Source organism: Carettochelys insculpta, chromosome 4, assembly GCF_033958435.1.
Source record: "Carettochelys insculpta isolate YL-2023 chromosome 4, ASM3395843v1, whole genome shotgun sequence".
NCBI classification, from domain to species: Eukaryota; Metazoa; Chordata; order Testudines; family Carettochelyidae; genus Carettochelys; species Carettochelys insculpta.
The window spans coordinates 28344080-28363950 of NC_134140.1; the positions used below are offsets into that span (position 1 = coordinate 28344080).

The 19871-nt window shown below is 39.4% G+C and overlaps 1 protein-coding gene across 2 annotated transcripts in view; it reads right to left on the minus strand.

Annotated features, from left to right (window-relative positions):
- Positions 1 to 410: 410 nt before the first annotated feature.
- BOD1L1 (biorientation of chromosomes in cell division 1 like 1) overlaps positions 411 to 19871 on the minus strand; it is a 51369-nt gene continuing 31908 nt past the window's right edge. The window contains exons 15-27 of one of the 2 annotated variants that reach the window (XM_074992501.1): positions 18497 to 18561; positions 18216 to 18285; positions 16841 to 16914; positions 16128 to 16212; positions 14832 to 14905; positions 14486 to 14558; positions 10836 to 10870; positions 8999 to 9047; positions 7711 to 7745; positions 7523 to 7607; positions 6531 to 6693; positions 3390 to 3533; positions 411 to 1763 (exon numbers count right to left, since the gene is read on the minus strand). In XM_074992501.1, coding sequence (XP_074848602.1) covers positions 1655 to 1763; positions 3390 to 3533; positions 6531 to 6693; positions 7523 to 7607; positions 7711 to 7745; positions 8999 to 9047; positions 10836 to 10870; positions 14486 to 14558; positions 14832 to 14905; positions 16128 to 16212; positions 16841 to 16914; positions 18216 to 18285; positions 18497 to 18561 — 1061 coding nt within the window. In that variant the 3' untranslated portion in view covers positions 411 to 1654. Of the gene's footprint in view, positions 1764 to 3389; positions 3534 to 4010; positions 4588 to 6530; positions 6694 to 7522; positions 7608 to 7710; positions 7746 to 8998; positions 9048 to 10835; positions 10871 to 14485; positions 14559 to 14831; positions 14906 to 16127; positions 16213 to 16840; positions 16915 to 18215; positions 18286 to 18496; positions 18562 to 19871 lie in introns of those variants that run through there. The other variant, XM_074992500.1, reaches the window with a different exon arrangement.

The following is a 19871-nucleotide window of genomic DNA, read 5'->3' on the forward strand; positions in this document are numbered from 1 at the left end:
TTTCTATTTTTTAAACTCTAGGGAGAAAGAGTTGCTAACAGACTTTAAAACATTTGAGAATATTTGTCTGAGAAGGCTGTCTCTATTAGTCTGCTTCTGTAAAAATAACCAGGAGTCCTCTAGCAACTTCTGTTAAGCTCTAAGTGCTACAGAATTCCTCATTGTTTTTGAGACTATTTGGTAACTCTGAATAATGTAATCGGTTCACTGAAGGAGAACTTTAATTTCAGGACATAGATTCACTTAATGAGGTGTCCAAACTACTTTTGTAGTAAATATGATACCTCAACAGTGATATAGAGTCTTTCTAAAGGGACAGATTATGCAAGAAATTTGTCCAAGTCAACTGTAAGTACAATACAAAAAAATACACAATGACATAATTAATGCATTTAAACAAACAGTGCGACTCGGGTTTTGGAAAACATTTTATAATTTATATATAAAATCTCAGTAAGAAACCAAGTAGAATATCTGACAAATATATGCCTTACAGTAACAAGTAAAAAAAACAAAACAAAACAAAACAAAAACCCCAAAAACCCACAGAATGCTTATTTTAATTATAAAACATAAGAATATGAACAGAACATTTTAAAATAATCTCAGGTTATTTGGCAACTCATCATATCATTTGCAAGAAACAAATTTGATCATAAGAAAAGCTTAACTTTATGTAAAACTTAACTTGAACATTTGTTCTTCTGGGATTTAATATACATTAAAAAAAGGACTCTGGCAATAATACCAAATTCTATTTTTTAATACCTGTGTATAAAATGTAACATAAAATATTGTAGCGCCAGTTATTTAACTTCAAATATCACTTCTATGGGTCTTTCTTTATTGAAAAAGACAAATACTGAAAGAGCAGTTAAGTTGTGAAACAAAACACATCAGCCTGTTGTACTTCAGAGTAGTTTTGGCTGAAATGGTGTGAGCAAACCTAAACTAGTATTATTTGGAGGTTGGTACTAAATTCAGAGATGAAAATTTTATCTGAAAAGATGACATTGTCTATTTTATATACGTTTATGAACGTGAAAAGAAAAGGAAGACAGTCTTCTTTATTATTCTAATCTACTTTAATACATGCGAGAGAATACTAACTGTCTGAGCATATTTCAGAGAATTGCAGGTTTTAGACAGCCCTGAAAAAAAAAGTTCCTACTAACGGCTGCATAAAATTTAAATATCATTAATAAAACCTATGGTATGTACTGAAGTTTACCGACCAGTCCTCGCCAAACAATAAATAAAGTGTTCATCATTGATTAGATCCGTACACAGTAAAATACAATGTATTTTTACAAGTTTATATACAGAGAGTATTAGTAGGCCATTGGTGCCTGATGGATCGGAAGCATCTCTATAAGCATGTCACACTGGGAAATCCCGACTTGCTGAGTCAGGGTTAAAATATGTAATTACTTTGCTTTCCTTTCAAATACTAAGAATATGTATTTTAATCAGTAGAATATTCTGTGTAAACAAGTTTGTAAAGCTGTTTAAAATATAACAAGTTCTGCACCTATGAAGTTAGAGTTCAGAAACAAGCACATGCAAATCCCTTTGCTTTAACGCAACAAAACAGATGCAGAGACCTCACTCTTTGTTTTTCAACTTCTCCATGAATACTATCAGATGGAAACAATTATCGCTTTGTTTTCTTTAATGGCGTTTCATCCACTTTCAGCTGGCCTTTTCTGCGTACCACTGGTGGGCTGGCTTCCCTTTTACGCTTGCTAGCCTGCATCTTTAACCTGAAAAAGTTATAATAGTTATTAATAACGCCTAGAATTTTTATAAAATTTGTATTTTCAAAGGGGTTTTAGGCACATTGCTTAGAGGGACACTCCTGCAGCTGCCCCATCGAGGGGAAAATACCAAGGGAAATTACATCTATCAACAACCTAATGTACACCACCCCGCTCAGTTGCACAGCAATATAGGGGCATCATGCTCACTACACTCAGCCTCAATAGCCAGCCAATTCTGCTCTCTCTCTCTCTCTCTCTCTCACACACACACACACACACACACACACACACACACTTTTTTGAGGGGCGAGCAGGTTGAGCGGGGCTGGTTTGTGTCCCAGAATGACATAAGCAGGGTTCAAGTTCCTTCACTCAAGACAATAAGGCTACGGCTACATGAGAAGCATCTGTCAACAGAAGTCACTGTTGGAAGGGATCTCCCAGAAAAACTTCTGTCAACATATTGCATCTATACATAGAAGCAGAACAAAAGAGCAATCCATTTTGTCAACAGAGAGCAGCCAGATTGCCTGGCCCTCTCTCGACAGAACAGCTGACTAGAAGCTCTTCAAACAGGGCTGTTGGGTGAACCGGAAGCTCCATCTGTCAACAAAAAGGCCCCAGAGCATCTACATGGCTGTTTTATCGACACAATGCTGTTGAGAGAGGTGTTATACTTGGATGGGGAAAGGTAAAATACTGCCAGTGGACGTGCTGGGCTTTGTTGACAAACTGTCAACAAAGTGCATATGGCGTACAGACGCATCACAATTTTTCCCAACAAAAGCCCAGTTTTCCCGAGAAAAGCCGCTTGTGTAGACGTAGCCTAAAAGAGCAACTGATTCATGTCTCTTGTGCAGGAAAGAGCATAATGGGAAGAAACTTTACCCACTTCCCTTTGTGTATGCACCTATAGACCAATCATGCCCTAACCCTAATCACACATGACCGTGGCCACCGCGAAGTGAAATGCAGCCTTTAACAGTCAGTGTGCGATACATGCTTGCTACTACTGCTGAAAGTTATTTAAGTAGTATATGTGCTCTTGGTGCCAAACACTAGAGGAATACTAATCAAATAAGGGTCTATGTAAAGGTAAACAATTATTTGTGCTCTTTGATGCTGCCATATCATACATAAAGATAGCCTCAAACTTAAATATGGGGAAAAAAATGCCTTTCTTCTTTCCCCTCCCATTGCTATTTTTTTAAACTTGAAAAATCAGAAGCCTCAAAGGCTCCTTGCCATCTGAAGAAAGGAGGAATATTTTTGGAGAATTGGAATAGCCATGTCTCATGCTGCTGTAACCTGAACTGCAGCCCTCCTGGCCTCAGCATCTTCTCCATGCCAAAAAGAATTGCAGCTCAGATTAAAGCCTTGTGTGTGACTACTGCTAAGGTCTTTACTTTAGCACTTTGGAAAGCCTCATATTTCAAATGTAAAACAATGCGCAGAAAAAATTATGGGGAAAAATCCCTTGAAACAGTTTTGGGATATCAGAGAAAGGCAGGGGGTGGCATACTTTTTCTTTGCAGTTCAGCATCAGAGTAAATGACAAATACAGAAAAAAGGACCAAGTTAATCATCTCTAAAACAAACAGTAAAAGATATTTCTATTTTCATACTTACTGTGCCAATGGAGGAGACTTGCTAATTTTTGCCTCACTAGGCGACCTCTTTTTTACTGCTGAATTTTGGTGTTTTCTAGGAGAAACGGGACTTGGGCTGTTGCCTTTAGAAGCAGCACGGGTGGTTGGCTTGCTTGGCTGCTTTCTGAAATGGTACCAGAAAACTTCTTATAAGACTAATGAGTGACTAAAACAAAACAGTTAAATCGTATTGGACATGCATATGTAATAAGTACAGGAAATTAAACTACATGGCATTTGCAACAAGACATCAATACTGTCAATGCAAAATCAGAGCTGCCAGTTTGGGAGCAAAGAGTACATTTTAAAAAATCCAGAACTGAAGTTTGTACTTTATTCTTGTTGTCCTGATCCTTAAATTATGCACTGGGTGCAGAAGGCGACTCTTCAGCTGCATGCACAGGTCCTCTTCAGTAAGCATCAGGGCACAGTACTATTGTCTGTCACCATGTGCTACTGAGGGCCTGGGGACGGGTAGCAGATCAGAGATGGTCACGATGAATGAATCAGGGCTAACTTGCATTTAGAAGGTGCCAGTGATCCTGGTGCCAGGAAGGAGCTCAATGCCGAAGAGCCAGCAATGGCTCCCATCACAGCTGGGGGCACCATGAGTGAAAATAAGTCCCTGGATGCTGTGAAAGACTCCAAGTCAAACAGACGGACTGCTGGTACCACAGCGACTTCCAGGTGTTCTTACACGTCCCACACTGGATTCCATGCACTGGGCAGAGTCAATGGTGCAACCATGGGACCAGAATGGAAGAGTGACCCGGTACGGAAAGACTAGAAAAGAACTTGTGGCTGCATTGAGCATAACCCCTAGAATGCACCAGATCATCCATCTACATTGACAGAAATTCTGGTGGGTCACTCAAGAGACAGCGCTACACTTCACATGACTGGTTATCATCTGGCATTAGGAAACAAGATTTTTCTCTAATCTCAAGGGACCACTGGACTGAAAACTTCTTACTTTAGTACTGCAGATTGGTTCGGTGCCCTTACCGGGCTTTTTTGATAAATTCTTAGGAGAGAAATAGCAGTTGAAAATTCTGGTGTTGTTTCTTTTTCTTCCTCCATGGTCTCCAGGTACAAAAGGAAAAAGCATGAAGTCAGCAGCCTCTTTTCTGCTTACTAGATCACCCAGATTCCCTTTGTCCCCAAATGCTGAGAAATTCCTATATGAGAAAGATTATAAAGAGGAGCCTGGAATTAGTTCTTATATGCCTGATACAGATAAATGTCTTCTGGGATTCTTGGGGTCTTCTTGATTTTTGAGAACAGAGACTGTCCAGCCTACCTGCTGTGTTAACAGAGGGTGGCCTAACTGTTTGCTTCAGTCAGAACTACTTTTTGGAATACTAGGTTTATGTGTACTCCAATTTTGTATATGAGCTTACTTGAAGGACTTTAAAGTTGGACTTCTGGAAAGACCAAGTACCATTCCTTAATTCTGGCTCCTCTTCCCAGAAACAGGGTTACTACAATTTGGATTGGAATCGTTTTTTCTGTATGGAAACGCCTGCCATTTTCCTTTGCATTGCCATAAAAAAGAGAGTAACCTGGAAGTGGCTTGTTTGGCCTACGAAAAGTATGCCTGTCTGTCTGTCTCTCTGTTGGTATTATGATCAGTATAGTAGCCATCAAGTTCAAAATCCACAGCATGGTCCTTGTGGAAATTTGCTTACTCAAGCAAATTTGTATCAGCAAAATGATGTCCTGGATTTTTTGTAGGTTGAATTAAAGCTTTTAGATAAGCGATGTTTATCAGTATTCCTATAGGCTATGTTACTAAAAGAAGAAAAAGGGGGATTTTAGCTCTATGAACCTATTAACAGCAGCAACATAATGCTGGCACGAACAGAGCCATTGATCCTTTGTAAAAAGTGTCATCCTGGATTAACACCAATCATTTAGACCAGGGTAAACATGCACTCTCATTCCATATAAATATGCTTTTAAGATGATTAAACATTTCAGGGGCACATAGTACATGGATACCAGTCCAAAGACCACAATTCACTCATTGCCACAGCCAATTCTCTACCAGGCAACCTAGCTATGACAAACAGATGGAACACATCCATTAAGCACATGAAGCATTTGTCAGCACACAACTAGCTGCTCTCCTCTAGAAGGCTTTACATTTTATGAACATACATTTTCTAGATAGTTTCTATCAGCTAGGACTAATATTCTCCCCCTCCATTGCATTTTCTTCACTTGACTACCACTGAGTAACATGACAGCATGTCATGGAAAAAAGCCTGGTACTGTGGTTTAGTCTCTGACCTCTTTAAGCAAAAATATCACTAGCTATCATGACATTTTGAGAGACGCATGAACTGATGCCAACTTCAGTACATCTACAACTGCTGAAGATGATACCAGAACCCACTTTATGATGACACGAGGCAGAATATTTATAAAGGATTACAAATCACTCACAACTTTAAATTTTGTAGCTACAAAGATAAACTTTGAAGTATTAAAATCTCAGCTCTTTATACATGCAACCCAGTAACACATTTGTTCCAGTTACTGGTAAACATGCTTTACCATTCCCACCATAATCTCTGTCAGTTTAATTCCTGTGAAAACTTAAAAGCACATCAGTTTCCATGATAAGTGGAGGAATGGTACGGAGTATTACGAGTTTAAATGCAAAGCCATTGCTTTGCGCTTGGTATACACACAATTGTATTGGCTTAGCTACATTGGTCAGGATGTGAACTGCCAGCTTAAATGCAACTACGTGGATGGAAGAGTGCTTCTGTTCTCATCACTAATGTTGTTCGACAGGCAGTGTTCCTATACAAACAGAAAAATCTCTGTTGGTGTGCTATGTCTGCACTAGGAGGCTCTGATGACAACTATGGTGCCATAGGCTGGGCGAAATAGAGACCTCAGAGTTGCAATTTGTAGGCCACCTTGTTGAACAGCTGGGATTGTTAACACTAGCGTTACTGTCTGGGTATGCAGTCCTGACAGACTTTTTCCAATATCAGACACTATTTAAAAAAAGTAAACAAACAAAAAACTCTGAAGTTAGTCAACTTTCTGTCTCTCATAGAAATCTGGTAACAACTTCTTTTTAAATTACTAGCTGGCTGAATGTTACCTTTGAGCCTCTAATCTTGTGGCTGATCTAGTTGTGGCTCCAGAATGTGTCTCATCATCATCTTCACCATCATCATCTTCATCTTCTTCCTCCTCCTGTTCTTTCATTTCCTCTTCCACAGCAGATGTCAACTTCCGACGTTTTCTTTCTGGTTCCAGTGTTTCTGTCCATGAAAGTTTTTTTACATGCGTTATAATTTCATGAAAGGCCCTTCAAAAGGTATAGACACTTGGTTTACAAAGGGCATTTAAAATGGGACACAAGAGTAGAACAAGTAATTTTCCATTTCCTTCAGCCTTCTACACTTTTAATTTACGCTTGTTTGACTTAATCTCTCAAAACACATTTGCAATAGTTTACTTCTGTGGTTCACAGCCAGAATTCATACAAGAGTCATGGGGGTTTGTAGAAGCGTCTGGGATGTACCAATTTTGACATGAGATTATAGCAATTTACACGTATTTACATAATATTTACACTAGCTGTAACCCAATGATTTTTTCCCCCAATGAAAGGGAAAACATAATAAAGCTGATTTTGTTACAACTTAATGTACACCTAGTAGGGATGTAAAATCCTGTTTAACTAGTTAACTTGTTAAATGTTAGGTTTAACCAGTTAACTGATTAAACTAAGGCGTATGTGTGTCTGGGGAGGCTTTGGACAGGAGTTGCTCTGGCCAGGCCAGAGCAGCCCCTGCTGTGCTCCAGCCTGGCCAGAGCAGCCCCTGCTCACGGCATTCCCAGGCTAGGCCTCAGTGAATAGGGGCTGTTCTGGAGTACCCCCCCATCTGGAGTGGCCCCGCAGTACTGGATTAACCCCTGCCTGTGGCAAACGCGGGCTGCTCCAGTCCATGATGGTTAACCATAACCAGTAAGCCTCATAAGTTTAGAGTGAGTCTTACCGGTTTAATGGTTAATTGTTAACATCCTTAACACATGAACACTGTATACTCTTCAGTCTGTTAAGACAACCACAGTTTTGTTTCTTACCAGTTTCCTCTGATGGAATCACAGAACATTTAGGCTTCCTTCCTCTTCGACGCACAATCATCTCTGCTCTTCCTGCGTCACCTTGCTGAGGTAATGAAATGAAAGCAAACAAGACTGATGAAATTTGAGAGAGTGGGCCATTTTCAGTATACTGCTTAGAGGCTTTCAGTAAAAAGGTTTGCACTTACATTTCCTGTTTCTTTCTTACTGGATGAGTCTTTGGCTAAAAAGAAGAAACACAAATATAAAATGAAATTTAATTCCCTTTACTAATCAAGCTTTTTAAAAAGGAAGTTTCTAAACTCAGTTTGTTGGCTTTGTATAATCACCACCAAAGCAGTCTGAAACAGATTTTAAAGGCTCTCTTTCCAGCCAACCAACTGAAAAAAAAGGTTTCTTTTTCTTTTTGTAAAAAAGGAGAGATGATCTATTCACTAAAAAGATGTAGGTCTTTAAGATTTTTAGGTCACATGACACTACATATACTGATTTAATTTCAGTAGTAAATGTCACTCTACTCAATGAAAAAGCAAAATTAACTGTTTCAATTGCTAGTTAACAGACAAGGACGGCACAAACAAAAAAGCACAGAGTTTTAGGGCCGAACTGCAACTCTTGCATAAATCAAAAGGTCCTATTCATGTAAAGTTAGACTGGATCCTTCATTTAATACTCCTGAATGTCTGCGATGCATTTTTCAAAAAATTGCATATACAATCTCCTTCAGGTGAACTGCCCTAGAAGCAGCTCCCAGACCTGTGAGGTAAACTGTATGTGCTGTCACTGAAGGAGGTGCTTACAACCTCTAACTACGTCCTGCTTTACTCTATGTTGAAACAAAGTCTACTGTATCCATGACAGGGAATTTTGCCACCTGGCAGCACCAAATTCCTTGTAACAGAAAGAAGAAGGCTCATGGCAAAAGCAAGTTCTCGCATGTAAAATAAATTAAAAAAAAATTTCCCCTCGGCTGTGAAACCTACAAAAAAACTAGATACTTGAACAAGCTACCGGTTTGCTGAGACAACAGCCTACCATGTAAACCACTGTTGCCTTGTACACATCTTTTGGTCTACCTCTATTTACCTTTTGATCCCTAAGAAAGTGAAGTCATTTGAGCATAGATGGGGTAAGGACATTTTTCTGTTTGTATTTTATACTTCCTCACCTTAATATTTGCAATTTTGACATCCAGTTCATGGAAATAAATGGAAGCAAAAATGGAAACAGGTCCTACCAGGATTAAAAGAGAAAAACCTAGTTGCTGTCTTTCTATTTTATATAAAATTATGATTAGGGAAGAGCATCACATTTCCACCAATTCACTTACTTAGATTCTATAGAGAAGAAAAACTTGAATGCAGGGGAAAAGCTCAGGAAGGACACATCAGAACTTTTTGGAAGCAAATTTTTATAGGTCTCCCCGTTCTCTTACCGGTAGATCTCTTAAGGTAAATGGATGACTTATTTGCTTACCTGTTTGAGAAAGCTTGCCTCTAGTTGGAAGGGTTGGAGACTGTTGAACCTAAAATTAAAAAAAAGCCCCAAACATTTCTCAGAACTTGGGACACCTAGCAATGCATTAGCAACACTAAGATTTACTTCTATTGATATAAAAATGTTTCCAAAACTAGAAACAATAGAGAAGTCTGACTGACATGCAGAGTATTTTTTATCTAGTTTTTTGTAGCATCACTGGTCTGCATTTACTCTATGCATGGCTGGACAAGAGTTTGGAACATGTTATTTGTCAAGTTAGTCCATAGACAAACCAAATTATATTAAATATTCAACCATATGTTCCGCGGGATGGATGAATAAAACTGCATAATTACAATCTGCTTGATAAGAATACAAAAATGGTGTTTTCACACTGAATTTAAGAGTCTACATTAAGGAGTCTCAAGTTCCCCTTGAAGTGTGCATTTATCCCTAGTAGCATCTATAGATCAGAAGCAATCCCTCCTGCCCCGCTTATCTCCACCCACTCAGGCTTCATATTATAAGGACACTGTTTCCGGACCAGGCTCCTTCCAGACCTAATTTATGTTCACTGCTTGGTAAATCACCCAATGTGATTCACCACACAGGGACGTAGGACATTCCCTTATAAGGGGCTTTTAGATATTGTTAACTAACACCAAAAAAACTGAGTGGGATTGGAGCTAAATGAAGAATAATAATTCTGTTTCACGGAGGACTTCCACATTTGTTTTCATACTAATTCACAATTAAACCAGAACAATGAAAGATGCTCAACAAAACAAATCCAAAAGCACTTTGCTGAAAAATTACTTTGAAACAATTCTGCCAAGCAAGCTGAAGAGGATTTGGGAGCCTAGAAAAACTGGTTGAGCAGTGAGTCTCAAAGATCAGGACCTGAGGTTCTCAGGCTATACAGCAGCTTGCTTGCCATACTGCTAAGGAGTCGGGAAGACTATGACCTGGGTTTCACATAGTTCCGGGGCAACTGGCTTCTCACCTCCTGTGGACCAGTTCAAATTGTATGACGTAGCATTTTTCTAAAAGTAAATGCCAAGTCAGAAACTTTCCAATCAAATTTATACTTGTGGAAAACGTTCTGATCCAGGAGCATACCACACTGTAATTTGACTGGACAATACTGATAAAAAATGCTTTTGCCAGAAAAGGTATCTTCTTTAGCAGCTGTTGCAGTTTGTATGAGAATATGAAAAAAATAGACAGCAAAGACTTGCAAAGTTAGTGTCACCCAAGGAGCTCTTAATCTACTGTTCACACAGATCTGGGCCTATTAGCTTAAATATAAACAAACTGCTCATCCTGAAATTCTCATCACAATACAGGAATCACACAAACCACCTTTTCAATTAGATCATCTCTTTCATAGATTAGGTACTTAATACAAGCGTTGACCTCCCTGCTGGAGCAAACAGGGTGGGAAAGGAGGCAAAATTTTTGCTAAGTCTTTTCCCATTTTCCTGATACTTCAGGCAAAATAACACTCTTCCTCACCCTCACCCCATAGGGTATAACAGCTACAAATGTCTGCAATCAGTATGAGACTCCATGTATAAAATTATCTGTAAAAAGTGTGATATTTTTACTACTGCTATAATTTTTGAAAGAAAGTTTTATATATATAATTCTGGATTTAAAAAGTACCACTAAACTGCTGGACACTACTAGTGAGTTCCAGTTATTTAGAACAGCTTTATGTTCACAGAAATCAATTGCTATATGAAATAATTTCTGATTTATTTTTACATGCTACTCAAAAATAGTTTCAAATGACCAAAATATGCGCATCCAAACAAAATATTCAGACACTTACATTCACAGTGTTTATGTCAACTTCTGAATCCACTCCTGAAAGGAAACAAAAGCAGATTCAGGAAAAAAAAAAATCACTGTTAAAATGTTATTTTCCATGAATCACAGAATGCTAGGACTGGAAGGCACCTTGAGAGGTCATCAAGTCCAGCCCCCTGCCCTCATGGCAGGACCAAGTACTGTCTAGACAATCCCTGACAGACATTTATTTAACCTGTTCTTAAATATCTCCAGAGATGGAGATTCCACAACCTCCCGAGGCAATTTATTCCACTGTTTGACCGCCCTGACAGTTAGGGACTTTCTTCTAACGTCCAACCTAAACCTCCCTTCTGCAGTTTAAGCCCGCTGCCTCTTGTTCTATCCTCAGAGGCCAAGAAGAACAAGTTTTCTCCCTCCCCTTATGACACCCTTTTAGATACTTGAAAACCGTTATCATGTCCCCCGCTAAAAATCTTTTTTCCAAACTAAACAAGCCCAATTCTTTCAGCCTTTCTTCATAAGTCGTGTTCTCTAGACCTTTAATCATTCTTGTTGCTCTTTTCTGGACCCTTTCCAATTTCTCCACATCTTTCTTGAAATGTGGCACCCAGAATGGGACACAATACTCCAACTAAGGCCTAACCAGCGCAGAGTAGAGCAGAAGAATGACTTCTCATGTCTTGTTCACAACACACCTGTTAATGCATCCCAGAATCATGTTTGCTTTTTTTGCAATAGCATCACACTGTTGACTCATATTTAACTTGTGGTCCACTATAACCCCTTGATCCCTTTCTGCCATACTCCTTCCTAGACAGTCGCTTCCCATTCTGTATGTATGAAACTGATTGGTCCTTCCTAAGTGGAGTACTTTGCATTTGTCTTTATTAAACTTCATCCTGTTTACTTCAGACCATTTCTCCAATTTGTCCAGATCATTTTGAATTTTGACCTACCTTCCAAAGCAGTTGCAACCCCTCCTAGCTTGGCATCATCTGCAAACTTAATAAGCATACTGTGTATGCCAATATCTAAACCGTTGATGAAGACATCAAATAAAACCGGTCCCAAGACAGACCCTTGCAGAACCCCACTTGTTATACCTTTCCAGCAGGACTGAGAACCGTTAATAACTACTCTCTGAGTATGGTTATCCAGGTAGTTTTGCACCCACCTTATAGTAGCCCCATCTAAGTTGTATTTGCCTAGTTTATTGATAAGAATATCATACGAGACTGTATCAAATGCCTTACTGAAATCCACGTATACCACATCCACTGCTTCTCCCTTATCCACAAGGCTCGTTATCCTATCAAAGAAAGCTATCAGATTGGTTTGACATGATTTGTTCTTTACAAATCCATGCTGGTTGTTCCCTATTAGCTTACCACCTTCCAAGTGTTTGCAGATGATTTCCTTAATTACTTGTTCCATTATCTTTCCTGACACAGAAGTTAAACGGACTGGTCTGTAGTTTCCTATGTTGTTCTTATTCCCTTTTTATAGATGGGCACTATATTTGCCTTTTTCCAATTTTCTAGAATCTCTCCTGTTTCCCATGATTTTCCAAAGATGATAGCTAATGGTTCAGATATCTCCTCCATCAGCTCCTTGAGTATTCTAGGATGCATTTCAGGAGGCCCTGGTGACTTGCAGACATCTAACTTTCTTAAGTGATTTTTAACTTTGTCTTTTTTTATCTTCTAAACCTACCCCTTTCCCACTACCATTCACTATGTTAGGCATTCCTTCTTCAGACTTCTCAGTGAAGACCGAAACAAAGAAGTCATTAAGCATCTCTGCCATTTCCAAGTTTCCTGTTACTGTTTCTCCCTCCTCACTGAGTAATGGGCCTACCCTATCCTTGGTCTTCCTCTTGCTTTTGATGTATTTATAAAAAGTCTTCTTGTTTCCCTTTACGCCCGTAGTGAATTTGAGCTCATTTTGTGCCTTTGTCTTTCTAATCTTGCCCCTGCATTCCTGTGGTGTTTGCCTATATTCATCCTTCAAAATTTGTCCTAGTTTCCATTTTTTAGGATTCCTTTTTTATTTTGAGATCACACAAAATCTCCTGGTTAAGCCAAGGTAGCCTTTTGCCATATTTTCTCTTTCCTATGCAGCGGAATAGCTTGCTTTTGGGCCCTTAGTAACGTCCCTTTGAAAAACTGCCAAGACTCCTCCACTGTTTTTCCCCCTCAGTCTTGTTTCCCATGGGATCCTACCTACCAGCTCTCTGAGTTTACCAAAATCCACCTTCCTGAAATCCACTGTCTCTATTTTGCTGTACTCCCTTCCACCCTTCCTTTAAATTGTGAAGTCTATGATTTCATTACCACTTTCACCCAAGCTGCCTTCCACTTTCAGATTCTCAATCAGTTCCTCCCTATTTGTTAAAATCAAATCTAAGACAGCTTCCCCCCCAGTAGGTGTTCCAACCTTCTGAAATAAAAGGTTGCCTCCAATGCAGTCCAAGAATTTACTGGATAGTCTGTGTGTCACTGTGTTAGTTTCCCAACATATATCTGGACAGCTGAAGTCCCCCATCACCACCAAATCCTGGGTCCTGTATGATTTGTTAGTTTAAAAAAAAGCCTCATCCACCTCTTCCATCTGGGTAGGTGGCTTGTAACAGACTCCTAGTAGGACATCACTCTTGGTTTTTTTACCCCTTTTAGCTTAATCCAGAGGCTCTCTACACATCTGTTTCCTATGTCCATTTCCACCTCCGTCCAAGTGTGTACATTTTTAATACACAAGGCAACACCTCCTCCCTTTTTCCCCTGTCTATGGCTACGTCTACACGTGCACCCAACTTCGAAATAGCTTATTTCGATGTTGCGACATCGAAATAGGCTATTTCGATGAATAACGTCTACACGTCCTCCAGGGCTGGCAACGTCGATGTTCAACTTCGACGTTGCTCAGCCCAACATCGAAATAGGCACAGCGAGGGAACGTCTACACGGCAAAGTAGCACACATCGAAATAAGGGAGCCAGGCACAGCTGCAGACAGGGTCACGGGGCGGACTCAACAGCAAGTCGCTCCCTTAAAGGGCCCCTCCCAGACACACTTTCATTAAACAGTGCAAGATACACAGAGCCAACAACTAGTTGCAGACCCTGTATATGCAGCACGGACCCCCAGCTGCAGCAGCAGCAGCCAGAAGCCCTGGGCTAAGGGCTGCTGCCCACGGTGACCACAGAGCCCCGCAAGGGCTGGAGAGAGAGTATCTCTCAACCCCCCAGCTGATGGCCGCCATGGAGGACCCCGCTATTTCGATGTTGCGGGACGCGGATCGTCTACACGTCCCTACTTCGATGTTGAACGTCGAAGTAGGGCGCTATTCCCATCCCCTCATGGGGTTAGCGACTTCGACGTCTCGCCGCCTAACGTCGATTTCAACTTCGAAATAGCGCCCAACACGTGTAGACGTGACGGGCGCTATTTCGAAGTTACTGCCGCTACTTCGAAGTAGCGTGCACGTGTAGACGCAGCCTATGCTTCCTCAGCAAGCTGTACCCTTCCACACCAACATTCCAATGTGTATTATCCCACCAGGTTTCTGTGATGTCATAGTTGTATTTATTAGCACTTCCAGATCTTCCTGCTTATTACCCATACTTCTTGCATTTGTATATAGGCATCTAAGATTTCACATAGTACTTACTACTCTGTAATGTTTCAAGAGGGTATTTACGAGGCCTTCCTCTTTTCCGCTTAACGATTACAGGCTGATTTTCCTAAAAAGAAAAAAAGGGTGGGACGGGGAGACAGGCTTTTTTATTCAGATTGCTGACAGAACTATGTGTGGCTTATAATCTGGAACGGACATTATGGTGCGGTTATTTAATTAGTCACCTTATAATTCCCAGGTGACCAAATCATTTTCTTTTATGGCTGCGGTGAAATCAAAATTTTATTTTCTCACTTCAGCTGTATTAATATGCAACAAAATATAATTTTGTTTTAATACTAAACTTTCAAAAGTAATTGAGATGGATAAGACTACTTGCCTCTACTGAACTTAAATTAGACTCCAGATTCTGCTTTGCTTTTTCACAAGTATCCTGTTTGCTGGTAAACTCATCTGCACAAAATACAAAGATACAACTTCATTGCATGTTTTTTTGTTTAGAAAGCTTTCAAAAATATTGACTACGGTTTCTGTATTGTCTCAAAGCTGCTTTATAAGCCACGGTGAGACGGACAACTATAAATTAAATAAAATATTAAATCATATATTACTGGTCTAATAATTTTTGCTGTATTATGTTGTTTAGGCTGCACTTCATTAGACAAGTGAAACTTACTTTCCTGAATTTTGGAATTTAAAGTCATATAATTACAATGTTTGAGAGGGTGACCCTATAACAAAAACTCCAAAGTCGAGTCATTTGTTGATACTACTGTTAATTTCTTCCCCACAACCACTAACCAGAAAGTTAGGCAGGGCAATGAATAGGTGTTTAACTGCAAAACTAATTCAGATTTGTCAGCACATCTGTTGGTATTGACAGCTGACGCCATTAAACAGCTCAGTACCACATTTGTATATAGCCACTCTGCAGAGAAGGCTGGTGAGGAAGTGAAACCCAGTATTAATTCAGAGGACACTATCACATTATTTTCTTTTAGTACAATGCAGTGCTTTTTTTGTGCTGGTATTTGCTGGCACTGAGTACGAGCACCACAGCAGCCCCAGCCACAGGACTGGCTGAGGGGGAGAGAGCGGGGGAGGGCAGGGAGCCAGCTGAGGGTCACCTCTTTTTTTTTTTTTTTTAAAAAAAAAAAAAGAGGCACTGGTACAATGTAGATATTAATTAATAGCGCTAAATAACCCACAGTCAATGCAATCTATATACTTTGCTGCTATAGGCAGCTATACTTGATGGAGGAGTTCCTTTATGGGAGAGCAGGTTGTGGTTCTGTCAGCGAAAGACAGCTTTAATTTATGGCCAGAGCTACAGAGAGCCCTACTGGTGAAGTCATGACCCTCCCACTTCTCTGACAAAATGCCCATTTTCTGACTCCAGGTCATGCAGTTGAGCAGAAGCAGTGGATGGCTTACATTCCTGACCTCCTTCTCTGTACTGGCCTTGAATCAACTCTTTGGGAGTTTCAGAAGCTGACCACAATGTGTTTTTCAATGGCTACAAGACTGAACATTTTTATAGACATGAACATTATTAATGGAGAATAAAAGCAAATATTTGATTATGAAATAAGGGTTCTCATTGTGTTATCTCCCAGATACATGCTAACACTGTGTGTAATTTCAGTAAATTGCCCTGAATTAATATTTATATTACCTTTTTCTTCCACAGCACTTGAAAGAAGCGTGCACGTCCTAGTGATTTCTTTGGATACCTCAGCTGTATCTCCAGAGGTCACTTCCTTAATTAATTTTTTTGGAAAAAAAGGTATCTTATTACAACTATTGAGGTCACTGCCACCTACTCTGAAAAAATATGAATGTAAAATACTATTCTCATTCTTTATGGTGATATAAATCTTCATTTAAATGTTAATGCTGAGCACTCAAGTTTCACTGAAGTCAATGGGAGAGAACATGCAAAACGTCATGGGCTCATTCCACTACAGCACATTTTATCCCTCCAGTTTTGACTTAGTATTTGCAAATTAATGAAATGTCAACAGCAGTTGTACTACTGAGAGACCCCTGCTATGTACTCTTCATCTTTTTTTTTCTTTAGAAAGACAGAGCATCATTTCAATGCTGGTAGCAAGTAGTGGGACAATCTGGTTGAACACAATTACTCAGACACCCATTCCTACCAGATGTCAGGAGAGAAAAAAATAAACTGAGGTACTCCATACTAGATTGCACTAATTTTCTAGTAACTAGGGGCTATTCAGTGGTGCATGCAACCTTTCTTGATGAAAAACAGCTAGCGGTTTCCACTTCAGGGTCCTTCAAAGCCATACATGCAAGGGAGACAGGAACCCACTCCCATTAAAACTCAAAAGCAGGGAACTATAAAACCAAAATGGATAATACTACCTTGGTATCCTTTATTCTGGAGGAGTGACTTGGTTTGTTTTCTTTTTCCAAATCCTGAGTAATTGTATAATCATCTGCAAAATAGTTTAAATATTTAACTGAAATGTTCTTATCTATGCTTCTGATGGCCTGATCCTCTTCTCATTTACACCTCTTTTGCACCAGTATAATTCCACTGATTTTAGTCAAGTTGTCTCTGGCTTACAAAAACGTAAATCAGGAAGAAAAAATTAAGCCCTTTCTCTTTGAATGAACAAATATATGAAACAATGAAAAGAGACTTTGTTTTGTATTACTCAGAGCTTTTTTAAAAGGCATAACAACCAACCTTAGTTTCAGAGATATGGCACATGGACCTCAAACAGTGCATGTTAACCCGATTAAAAAGTAATATTACTTTACATGCTATATGTGTGTATTGACTATATTTATAAGTAATAATTTTGTAAAAATCATTTCCATTAGTCAGATATCATTTACGTGTATTTACTCTTTTAATGTCATTAATACGTATTGTACACAAAATAAAATTATGCTTAAGAGGTGCAATTTTATCCCCTTTTTGCACAAAACTCTTCAGTGGTAACTGATGCAGGATTTAATATTACCCAGGGCAGACCAGAGTTCTTATCAATATTCCCATACAGATTGTGACAACAGATGTGCTTGCTGAACAGATGAAACATATGGGATGGGGGTTTAGCAGAGAGGAACTTCTTTTTCCCCTCTGTCTCCCACAACTTCACCTCACAGATCAAGCCTCAATACCTTCTCCAGCAGGGCTTGAACTGGGGTTAAAAAACCCCCAGTGATATTCTCCCAAGCTTTACCAACAAGCTAAATTCCACCTAGTTCAGATGCCAAAATGAGGCACCACTGTCAATAGACTCTGTGACATTCAGAACATGATCATGTGTTTTCTGCTGGGATCCTCAGGCTTGCAAGAGTTGGTTCCCCTTGAATACAATGCAGGGCCACTGATACCCAATTACTGCAGATGCAATGTGCGAGGGAGAATATGGTCCTGCCCAGAGAGAACAAACAGCTGGCCAGGGGTCTGGGATCAGGTGTCACTAACCTACCTGTGCTATTCTTTAATCAGACAGTTTGTCAATGATAGATGCCACGTACTCCCACTCATTTATGGGGACCAAATCAACCTTTGAAGGTAGATACTAAGATGGGAAAACAAGCCTGAGCCTAATGCATGGCCATCTGGTGCACTATTACGAATCTGCCAGACTGACACGTGAACTGTGGTTATATATACACAACTATAACACAAAACCACAGAAAAATTAAAACAAAAACAAACAAACAAACCCTCAGTAGTTATGAATATAAATATGAGAGTGTCTGCAGTTTTTTCAGCTACCTGATTCACCCTCTTGAGAAGGTAATTTTTCCATTCGTGGCATGCTGCTTACTTTTTCCTGATCAGGTACCTGTAATTAAAAAGTGGGCATATGTCAGATTTACCACATGAGAGAACAGAAGAGGCAAACCTGTTCCCACGCACTGGTAGTTCAAAGTAAATATATATGTGCCTATTCATGTCCCATGTAGAATTCTGGGTCAGGAAACCCATTTTATTTCAAGACCCTGGGTTACGTTTTGCTCCATTTTGTAAAGGCTGTCTGTAAGAAGTATGCTTACTTCTTTCTCTTTTACTTCAATCTGGCTTTTTTCTGCTTCTGTTATGGTATTTGAAGTTTCTTGTGCTGAAACACAAAAATATAAATAATCAAGTCATTAATATACACGGCACATCTTGGATATAAAATTCTCAGAGAAAAGTGAGCAGTAAGTGTAGTTCAGAAGAGCGTTCAAGTTCTGTATGCAGCATCTTGCCTGCAGCTGGATTGTACAGAGCAGAATTAAATATTTAGACCTCCATTCAGAATTTACATTGTGATTGAGTTCCTTCAGTCCAATTCCCAGTGGACATGGCATATCTGGTGTCAGTCCCAGGAAACAAGGCTAGTGATTCAATACTGAAACTGAACTTTCCTGCTAATAGTAATCCCTCCAAAACAGGAACCACGAAGGAGCTTGCACTGCAGATGCATTTCCCATATTTGTTCTGTCAATATACAGAGGGAGAAACATCTGCAGAAGTATCAGAGAGGTGCCTTTTACAATCACAAACATTCACACACAAGAATTAAATGGTACATTCTGACTTTTGTCTCCTTATTCTAGCAATAAGGGAAATCTAGGAAGAAAGGTAAGATTTTTCTGGTGTTTAGTCTTTTCGCCTACATATTCTTCCCTTGTATTCTGCAGAAAAAGTAAAGTATGTAATGATTAAAGTGTATGTCAAAAAAGGCATGTTTGACCATAATTTGACAACAAATCAACAGTTGTACAACACTCTTGTATGTGTGATTATTTTTCCCATTACAGACTGCCACTGTACTGTAGAAATTACAGTGGATAACTCAATAGCAGTTTTACCTTCAATAGTGTTTTGAAGGGATTTTAAATGAAGTTTAACTTCTCTTACCAAAGGTTAATGGCCCCTATTACTACCGATGGAATTTGTGGGAGAGAGATGTGATTAGCAACGGGCTATTGTACGTGCAAGGTATTCTAATCATCTGTCAGCCAATTATAATTAAAAGGTAAAATGCAGCACATTAGAAAATAGATTCGTAAAATCTTTTTAGCTTTATTAAGTATGCTGCTCTTGTTCTCCTTCTGCTTTATTTGGAGGGATTTTCATACATAACATTTCTATGAATGCAAAGAATTACTCAACTTCAGTAGACAGCTACGGTAACTGAATGATGAAATTTCCTAAAAATTTAGGTCTAACTGTTTTGGATTCAAAATGTCCAATACTAAAACCAATTGAAATTTCTATCTAATCAGGTATCAGAGGGGTAGCCGTGTTAGTCTGGATCTGTAACAGCAACGAAGGGTCCTGTGGCACCTTACAGACTAACAGAAAAGTTTTGAGCATGAGCTTTCGTGAAGTGAGCTCACAAAAGCTCGTGCTCAAAACTTTTCTGTTAGTCAATAAGGTGCC